Source organism: Sus scrofa, chromosome 4 (genome assembly GCF_054392235.1).
Source record: "Sus scrofa isolate SSC_HxYL_T2T_F1_AM1 chromosome 4, Sscrofa_HxYL_maternal_Yorkshire_Landrace_v2.0, whole genome shotgun sequence".
NCBI classification, from domain to species: Eukaryota; Metazoa; Chordata; class Mammalia; order Artiodactyla; family Suidae; genus Sus; species Sus scrofa.
Window position 1 is genome coordinate 82,015,005 of NC_139386.1, and position 10,298 is coordinate 82,025,302.

Sequence of the window (10,298 nt, forward strand, 5' to 3'; positions counted from 1 at the left end):
AAACCCCTGTGGACTGCGGTCTTGGTCTCTACTCAGGGCTAGATGGGGGGTGGGGTGGGATGGCGTGGGGAGCTCATGGGAGGCGGGGCTGGGGTCTGGCGGGGCGGGGCGGAGCCACTGGTCCCCCAACCCCAATCCGGGAGGGGGCGGGGTTAGGGGCGGGGCTCGGGCTCTGGGGACCCACACCTTCCCGCTCCCGAGCCGCGTCTCTGCAGCCCGGCGCCGCTCACACTCTACTCGCCTCTGTCGCGACCGGGAAGTTGCGGGTTCTCTCGACCCCCGTGGGCTAGGGGGTGCCCGAACAGCCGCAGAGCCGAGGATCGGCGCCGTCGAGGGTCCTGAGAGCATCCGCGAGCCAGGACTCCTTCACGTCCCCAGGCAGCCCCGCGTCCCCGCCCGTGTCCTGGACCCTCCCCGAGGCGCGCAGGTGTCGCCCGCCCTCCGCCTCGAGCCGCGGACGCTTACCTCCGCCCGGGACCCGCCAGATCTACGGCCGCTCCCGCGCGCCCATGCGACCCGCGAGGTCAGGCGCCCCGCTGCCCGCGCTGCTCGTGCTGGCGCTGGTTCTGTCCCCGCACGGGACCCAGGGTAGGCCCGGGGGCCGCAGGGACGCGCGTGTTGTGGGCGAGGAGCCGAAGCCCTGGCCGTCCCTCCCCGCCGCCTCCAGGAGCGCAGGTAAGCAGCCCCGTGTCCCCGCCCTTTGCCCGCGCCTGGCTCGGGAGGACTCGTGCAGCGCCGACGGGACCTTGCTCGGGGCAGCCTGACTCATGCACCGCGGACGACTGGCGGTCGCTTGACGCACCCCTTCCCGGTGGGGGAGGCCCTGTAAGTGGGCTGGCACAGAGCCACAGGACCTGGGTTTCAGCCCCAGCGGTCGAAGCGCCGCGGACAGGTTGGCACCTGGCGGCACTCTCCGGGTCCCCCGGGGTTTGCGGGATTAAGTCGGATCTCTGGCGTCAAGTGCTGGACGCTCCTTGGTGCGCTTCCCGCCCCCGCCCCAGGAGCTGGAGCAGAGGATGGATGGGATACTGCGGGGGTGCTTAGCCCACGCGCTGCCCTCGGCTTCCTAATCAGTTCTGGGCGCTCAGGTTCCAGGCCACTTAGCTGCGGGAGGAGCGGGGCAGGGGCAGGGGGTGGAAGAGGAACCAGAAAAGGTAGTGGCCACCATGGAGGGCGGGGGGGGGGGGCGTCCTAAGACACATTTACTTTCTTCAGAGAATCTGATCTGTGTTGCTGCTTTTCTTTTTTCCTTCCTTCCTTCCTTTTTTTTTTTTCTTCTTTTTTTTTTTTTTTTAATTTAAAACCTTGCTGGCTTGAGGCTTAAGGTGCAAATGTGAAGGCCATTTGGGGGAGGTTATTACAAACAATTACAGATGAATATTCTTAGTAGCTTAGTAATGCGGCTGTTATAGCCTGAGGTGTATGTATTTGAACTGTTCATTTTCTTTTAAGTGGGAGTTTACCATAACCTATAGGACGTTTCAGTCCCTTTGTTCTGGCTGCAGCCGGGTGAGCAGGTTAAAGGAAGGAGACAGGCGGGATGCTGCTGCCCAGGAACAGTCACACCAGCCTGGTGGCTCAGTCTTGTGTAACGAGACAACACGAGTGTGTGGGTCTCGGGTGGATTTTGAGGTGGAATATCCAAAACTACGTAGTGGGGGGAGAAAGAGGAGGTCAAGCACACCTTGTGGATATTTGGTCGAAGTAAAGAGTGGTGCCAGCTGTTGAGACCGGGGTTGTGGGGGAGGAATGGATCTGGGGTTGGGGGAGTCAAGTGCTCAGTTCTGCCCATGCTCCTTTCAGCTACCTACAGGGTCCTGCAGTGGCAAGAAGGGACCAGGTACCTCTGCTGGCGGTCTGGAGCCCAGGGGCTGGGTCAGAGAGACTAGGGATCAGCAGCATAAACAGCTACCAGGTCATGTGTTCAGTGCTCATCATTAGAGTCGGCTTGTAAGGACATTACAACTTTTAAGAGAACACTGCATAGGTTTCAGGTGTACAGAATAATGATAAGATGTTTGTAGACATTGCAAAAAGGTCACCACAGGAAGTCTGGTTGTCCTCTGTCACCATAGTTTTAGAATCGACTCTCTTGGCAACTTTCAGACATGCTCTACAGTGTTACTAGCTCTAGCCCCAGCTCTCCATCGCATGCCCAGGACTTACTTATTTTATAAGTGGAAGTTGGAGTTCCCGTCGTGGCTCAGTGGTTAACGAATCCGACTAGGAACCATGAGGTTGCGGGTTTGATCCCTGGCCTCACTCAGTGGGTTAAGGATCCAGCATTGCTGTGAGCCTTGGTGTAGGTTGCAGACACGGCTTGGATCCTGTGTTGCCGTGGCTCTGGCACAGGCTGGAGGCTACAGCTCCGATTTGACGCCTAGCCTGGGAACCTCCATATGCCGTGGGAGCGGCCCAAGCAATGGCAAAAAAAAAAAGACCCCCCCAAAAAAAGTGAAAGTTGGTACCTCGTGACCTTCACCATTTCACCTGCTCCCAGCCCCCCACCCCTCTGGCAACCACCATTCTGTTCTCTGTGTCTGTGAGCTTAGTTTTGTTTGGTTTGTCTTATTTTTAGATTCCACATATAAGTGAAATCATATCGTGTTTATCTTTGTCTGATTTATTTAACTTAACAGAATTCCCTCTAGGTCCATCCTTGTCCCAAGTGGCAAGATTTTATTATTTATTTATTTATTTATTTTCATGGCTGAGTCCTATTTCCTTGTGTATACATACCACATCCATTTATCCATCAATGAACAATGAACGCTTAGGTTGTTTTGGAAATAATGCTGTGATGAACATTGGGGTGCAGCTATCCTTTGGAATTAGTGTTTTGTAAGGATGTTTTTAATGAAGGATGTACATTCGAGAAATTCTAAGGTTTTTTTTTTGTTTCTTTTCAGAAATATTCCCCAGAGATTTGAACTTAAAAGACAAATTCATAAAGCATTTCACAGGTAAGCATAAACGTTATCAGTGATTCAATTAAATACAAAGGTTGCTGGAAAGTAATCTATTAGGGATTGGAGATATGAAGCTACATGTCTGCAAGGGGCTCACAGGCCAGGCAGGGGGCTAAACAGATACCGTTACCTTGTATTAACCATGATGTAAGCCAGGTCTTGGTGAGTAATAGCAGCATAGGCAGAGTTTCAGGAATACAAAGGAAGCGGTCAGTTTTGCCAAGAACCACCAGGAGAGGCTGAGGACACAGTGTGTAAGTTGGGTTCCAAGGCTTTCTCAGGTGAGAGAGGCATCCTGGCCAGAAGGAACCCTCTGTGAACATGGTGTGGTCTGCGCAGAGTGGTCAGTGCGGCTGCACCAGCAGGCAGTTCATTTTATTTATTTTATTCCCTTTTTTTTAAAGGCCATACCCGTGGCATATAGAGGTTCTTAGGCTAAGGGTCTAATCAGAGGCACTGCTGCCAGCTTATACCACAGCCGCAGCAACACTGAATCTGAGCCACGTCTGCAACCTACACCCCAGCTCACGGCAACGCCAGATCCTTAACCCACTGAGCAATGCAGGGATTGAACCTGTGTCCCCGTGGATAATAGTCACTTTCATTACCACTGAAACCACAACAGGAACTCCCACCAGTAGGCAGTTTAGGCGAGGGTGTGTGTGGCCCTGGGCAGAGTGGCTGTGTTGAGACGGTCTTCAGCCCCCAGTGTGTGCTAAGGGATTTGGCTGTGCTCCCAGCCAGGAGTATGAGGGAAGGGTCTGGAATGGGGCAGAGCAGACTTCCAGACCCCCTTGTCTGTCCTTGACACTCCAGGTCCTTCAACCTTGTGAGTCACTGCAGTCATCCCACGGCCACCTTCTGGCCAATCAGGCATTATTTTGGGGCGCACAACCACCTCTGTGCCATTCCCAGTACCCCCACCTTTCACTGTTTTCCACCTTAGTGGAAGGAGGAGGATGTGGTTTCCCACGTGCCCAAAGCCCAGGGCCACCTTGAAATGATGGTGGAATGAGAGGGTAAAGCCTGTGTGAAGCGTGAGGAATCTCCCGAAGCTTCCAGAACCCTTTGAGCTCTCCTGCCTCTGCCACTTTGGCGCAGAGCAGACTCCAGGTATAGGGCGAATGCTGAGGGAGACTGGCCTGGGCTCGTGGGAAAGATAATTGACTTCTCGAGGCCCCGTCCCCTTTACAGTGGACGCTGATCAGACACAAACTGCTCCAAGTCGAAACGAAGTGTCTCTGCCTATGAACGTTCATTGCTATGAACTAAAAACCTGAAGACCAAAGTGGAAAACAAGGATATTTATATTTCTCTTGCTCACGTCCACGCGAGTCACCCTCTGTAGATGTCCCCCTCTGTCTGGAGCTTTTCCCTCTTAATTATTCTGAAGCGTTCTCCCCACATGGAAGGTTCCCTTACGTGAGATGTTGAGCGCGTGGTCTGAGTATTGAGGATTTTTCACAGATCACACCTCGCTGCCCGCCCCAGAGTCTCGGGGCAGAGAAGTGCCTGCAGGCAAGGTCCTTTAAGGGCGTGGAAAGGTGTGCCCAGCTGCATGGTCTCCATCCATAAAGCGCCAGCAGATTCGCTTGGAAATACACCTATGTGCATCGTAAGCGCTCTTTTCCTGTCCGACAGGGCCGGTCACGTTTTCAGCTGAATGTCGCAAACATTTCCACAGGCTCTACCACAACACCAGGGACTGCTCCACGCCAGCCTGTAAGTAGCTCGGGTCCTTTCTGCTCTTTTCAAACAATCTTTATCGAGCAGGAAATGCGTGTAATTCTAAATTGCCGCTGTCTGCGAGTGGAAGTAACAGACTAAACACCGTAAGCTGTTTATGATCCTGATGGTACTTTAAGGTGTGTGTGTGTGTGTGTGTGATGTTGGCACCGGAAGGAATGAAACCACCTTCCCGTTGGGACTGTTTCAGACAAATCTGAAAATAGCCAGATTTCCTTAAGGACCAAAATGTTTGTCAGGATTTAAACCTTTTATCGTTTTTCAAATTCCTTGGCATAAATAAGACACTCGCTTATATAAATGAAAAAAAAAAAAAAAAAAGATGACCATGACGTATAAGTCAAAATTTCCTTGTAAATTTTAAAAAATAGTTTCATATCACATCATTGATATGATGAGTGATAGACTTTGCTGGATAATGGTTGGGGGTATTTTAAAGGTTGTCTGATGAATTCTTTTGGATACTTAAGTTACTGAACTGAGTAGCAATTCCACAACATAATATTTAAATGCAGTCCTTTAAACTCTGCCCAAATCATGATTTAGTTTGGTAACTCAGTTGGCTGTTTGAAAATTCCTTTCTAAATCTAAACTTTCTTTTTAAAGAAAATGAACTCAAAACATTTTGTATCTTTTTAGCTAAACAGGTCATCTTGAGGCTTGTTTAATGTGACTCGGGATGTTGAATCAGAGTTGCGAGTTTTTCCAAAGCTACTGGAGTTAGTTGACCAGGGAAAATGGATTCTGTTGGAATCTAGGCAGAATGATTTAGCTCCAGGACAGCATGGAGGCGACACTTGGGGCTTTGGAATGAAACTGCTTACTGGCCAAGAGATTCTTAACATTTCGATGCTATTTTATCTCTAATATGAAGATAACAATAGCATGTATCTACTTGCGTCATCAGGAGAATTAATGAGAAAATCCCGGTTAAGCGTTTGCTTTATTAGATTATTAAATATTAATCTAATGCTTATTAAATTATAGCTATTAAATATTAATCTAGTGCTTATTAAATTATAGCTATCATTATGACGAATGAGTGACAGTGATTAGCGTGATTTCCTCCCCATTTGTAGTAACTATATATATTTTTTCATTTAAATATTTTTTTCTAGATTACAAAAGATGTGCTAGACTGCTAAAAAGATTAGCAGCGAGTCCTCTGTGCTCACAGACCTAGAAAATCTACATGAGTATGTATTTATTAATTGTTCTTATTCTGTTTAAGAGCCTGACTTTCTTACAACGTTTGGAACAAAATTTTTAAAAAGCCAGGAAGCTGATTTTAGCTACACCTTATGAACTTCATCTATGGATTTTCTGCTTTGTGTTAAAGCTTGGTTTAAGTGCCCACACTGGTTTACTGAATTAATAAAAAATGTCCTTGATAGCGACTGCATTAGGATAAACAGCTTTTTGGCAGCCTGGCCAGTCCTGAGTGATTTTTAAAAAATATTTCAACATTTGATATGATTTCATCATTGTGCAGAAGCATACGCAGACACACGTTAGGTGAATAAAACTATTTATTTTATTTTTTTTTGCTTTTTAGGGCCACACCCATGGCATATAGAGGTTCCCAGGCTAGGGGTTGAATCGGAGCTGTAGCTGCTGGCCACAGCCACAGCCATGCCAGATCCAAGCCACATCTGTGACCTACACCACAGCTCACGGCAACGCCGGATCCTTAACCCACTGAGCGAGGCCAAGGACTGAACCCACAACCTCATGGTTCTTAGTCAGATTCGTTTCTGCTGCACCACGATGGGAACTCCTACTGTTTAAAGGTTTACTTTTTAAAAACTGGCCTAAAAGTTATAATAAAAGTACATATAATAAAAATAGGGTTCTAAAATGTTGGTTCATGCAATATCGGTAATGAGAAGAGAGAAAATACTGGAAGAACAGAAGAGAAAGCAAACCATCAAACATATGATGAACATGTAACTGTTGTCTGCCCTAGTATACAATTTGCCAGAGTGAAATGATTGGTGAGAATTTTCATTCTGGTTAAATTACCCTAGGATCAATCCCTAGGGCAATAAGGTCTTTGCATGACCTACAAAAGTAGGGTCTGTGCAAAAGAGTGCAAGGTATTCATTTCTTTGCAACAATCTTTTTTATTATAGTTGATTCATAATGCAACAATTTTTATATTAGTAATTCTTTCCAGCATAGTACGAAGTTAGCATTTTTTTGGGGGGGTTGTGACAGCGTTTCAGTGACAGAAACAAGTCTTTTTAAAGAAACTTAACTTTTGGAGTTCCCACTGTGGCACATGGGTGAAGGGCCTGGCATTGCCACACCTGTGGTGGAGGTTGCAGCTGGCAGCTCAGATTCAATCCCTGGCCCCAGGGAACTTCCATATGCCGTGGGTGCAGCTGCAAAAGAAAAACAGACAAATAAAACCTCAGCTTTTGTGGCGTAGGCCAGCAGCTATAGCTCCAATTGGACCCCTAGCCTGAGAACCTCCATATGCTGCAGGTGTGGCCCTAAAAACCAAAAAAAAAAAAAAAAAATCCCACAAACAAACAAATAACCCCCCCCCCAAAAAAAAAACCCTCCGCTTTTGAGGGTGGAAATCAAAGTCTTAGAGAACCTGGAGTCTGGAAGCATCTATGAATATCTTATTCTGGCCAGTGTAACCTAATCTATCCTATACAACTGCGTGGGAATTTACTAAACCTACCTGACAGGTGTGTTGTCATAGTTACTGAGGCAGTTCTGAGCAATATGTGTTGTTGCTATTCTTATTTAAAAAGCAATTATAAATTAGTAATAATAATTGTCACTCTATAATAATTCTATATATTTAAAGCTGTGAAACTAAAAAATTTCCTCTTTTTTAGATTAAGACCATGAACTAGATCATTTTAATCATCACTGAACTTGATCATTTTTGTGTTCAGGGGCAAGATTCTCAAATCAGTTACTCTCAACCTGTTGAGAACCTTTTGAATAAGGAAAAACATGAATAAATGAAGAAAATTCAGTGGGCTCTTGAAATGACCTAAATCAAGTCATGTTTATCTCATTTATTTTAATTTATTTTATGAGAATGAGTAAACTTACATAAGTTTTAAAAAATAGCATAATAACTGGAAAAGTTCTCATATAATTGGTACTGCATGTAATTTTTATGTATTTATTTATTTATTAATTTCTTGGTACTGCATATAATTTTTATGTATTTATTTATTTATTAATTGCTTTATAAGGCCACACCTGCAACACATGGAGGTTCCCAGGCTAGGGGTCAAATCGGAGCTGTAGCCACCGGCCTACACCACAGCCACAGCCACGCCAGATCCGAGTCACATCTGTGACCTACACCACAGCTCACAGCAATGCCAGATCCTTAACCCACCGAGCGAGGCCAAGGTTGGAACCTGCATCCTCATGGATACTAGTCAGATTTGTTTCTGCTGCACCGTGACGGGAGTTCCCATATGATTTAAAATATTGTATGCAAGTTATATTCTCCTGAGACAAGATTCATGGAGGACAGAGCTGATGAACAGGTCCCTGCAAACCTGCAGAGTCTGGACATTTCTTGAGGTCTTCTGCAGTCTCATCGCTCATAGGATCTCAGTTACTTAACACAGAATTGAATATTACAGATTAATACATATTAGGAATATTTTGAATTATTTAGGTGAAGTCAAATTCATTTTTTGGTTTATGCAGATATCTTCTTCTTCTTCTTTTTTTTTTTTTGTCTTTTTAGGGCCGCACCTGTGGCATATGGAGGTTCCCAGGCTAGGAGTACAATTGGGGCCACAGCTGCCAGCCTATACCACAGCCACAGCAACGTGGAATCCGAGCCGCAACGGCGACCTACACCACAGCTCAGGGCAATGCTAGATCCTTAACCCACTGAAGAAATCCAGGGATTGAACCCATGTCCTCTGGATACTAGTAGCATTCATTACTCCTGAGCTGCAACAGGAACTCCTAAGCAGATACCTTAAAACTGTAATGGGGAAGCCATCATTTAAACTTTAAACCTTTAGTTCTGATGAGCCCCTCTCCCCCTCCACACACATTAATCTACATTCTCAGACTTAGACTAGTAAGACTCCACAGATTCTTGAAACAAAACAAAATAAATTATAACTATACTAAAGCTATGCATATTTTTGAGTATGTTAAAAGCCGCATCATAAATGGCATTTTTTCTTCTCTCCTCCTACAGGCATTTCTTAAGAATGTAAATCTAATTTGAAGGGGAAAAAAGGACCTGGAATCATACCAACTGTAAAAAGAGACGAACCTCCTAATTTTTTTTTTTTTTTTTTGGTCTTTTTGTCTTTTTAGGACTGTACCAGCAGCATATGGAGGTTCCCAGGCTGGGGGTCCAATCAGAGCTGTAGCTGCCCTGCCTACACCAGAGCCACAGCAATGTGGGATCCAAGCCGTGGCTGCAACCTACACGGCAACTCTGGATCCTTAACCCACTGAGTGAGGCCAGGGATTGAACCTGCGTTCTCATGGATGCTAGTCGGGTTTGCTAACTGCTGAGCCACGACGGGAACTCCCTGAAACTTCTAAGTTTATGTTGCATTAAGATGAGTGAAATAAGAGATTTCTCAGAAATGACTGGTGAGCTGTGTCCTAGCAGAAAATGGGATTGTCTTTGGCTTTTCTTATGTAAATTTCTTAAAACAATGTTTAATTCACATATTGCAAATGGAATAGTAAACATTTTTCTATTCTGCTTTACTTTTATTATATATATTATTTTCTTATATGGTAAACACTATATATGTGTGAACTGTATATTTAATTGTATAAATTATGTCTGAGAGTGCTGAAGAGAAATGATATTTTATATACAATTTTTCATAACATGTTTGTTGAATAATCAGGTACGGAGCCCCCTGTTGTAATTCTAATTTAATAATATTTAAGACCTTTTCAGAATTTGTTGCTTTTATTTGCCTTCATTTGAAATGAACATTTTAGTAAAACTGAAATAGGAAAAATCTGTGTTTTTTTTCTTTGAATTAAAGACGTTTGTAGCAGAGGTTATGTTACTGAAAGTGAGGACCTGCCGCTCGCTTCTCTAAAGCCAGTAGAGAGCAAGTTTGGTGGAAAGGAAAGTTTGCTTTATTTCGGCCAGCGAGGTGGGTGGTGCCTCGGTGATTTGGGGGTGAGGGTGTAGGGTGGTGACCTCGGGATGGATGGGGTGAGGGGTCAGCCCAGGTCAGCCAGCTTCGGGAGAGGCTCAGGCACCTGTCAGAGGTGAGGGCAGAAGAGGTCCAGGGAGATCTTTGTACAATATGAGATGTTTGGGGTGTTTATTTGTATTTATTTATTTAATGAGTGTAATATTATTTTATTAACAATTAAATTTCTCAGACAATGCTGGCCGTGCCACATGTTCAGTTTCTTGAAATAAAGGCATCTAAGGATGCCAGGTTAATACAGCATAAAATACTAATGGCATCTAAGTGGTGTTCTAACTCTACCTGTGTGCACAAGCAGAGGGAGAAGCCCTGCGCTTGGAGGAAACACTCGGGACTGAACCAAGGTCCTTGGCCACTGACAGAATCCCCCCTTGACTTCAAACTGGAGACA

At 45.6% G+C, this 10,298-nt stretch overlaps 1 protein-coding gene across 1 annotated transcript; it reads left to right on the forward strand.

Annotated features, from left to right (window-relative positions):
* Nucleotides 1-203: 203 nt before the first annotated feature.
* ALKAL1 (ALK and LTK ligand 1) lies at nucleotides 204-9,703 on the forward strand. Its single transcript, XM_021089376.2, has 5 exons — nucleotides 204-675; nucleotides 2,910-2,963; nucleotides 4,611-4,691; nucleotides 5,834-5,911; nucleotides 8,914-9,703. Exons 1-4 carry the CDS (start codon nucleotides 510-512, stop codon nucleotides 5,896-5,898), a joined length of 366 nt encoding a protein of 121 aa, XP_020945035.1. The 5' UTR covers nucleotides 204-509; the 3' UTR covers nucleotides 5,899-5,911; nucleotides 8,914-9,703.
* The last annotated feature ends 595 nt before the right edge of the window (nucleotides 9,704-10,298 follow it).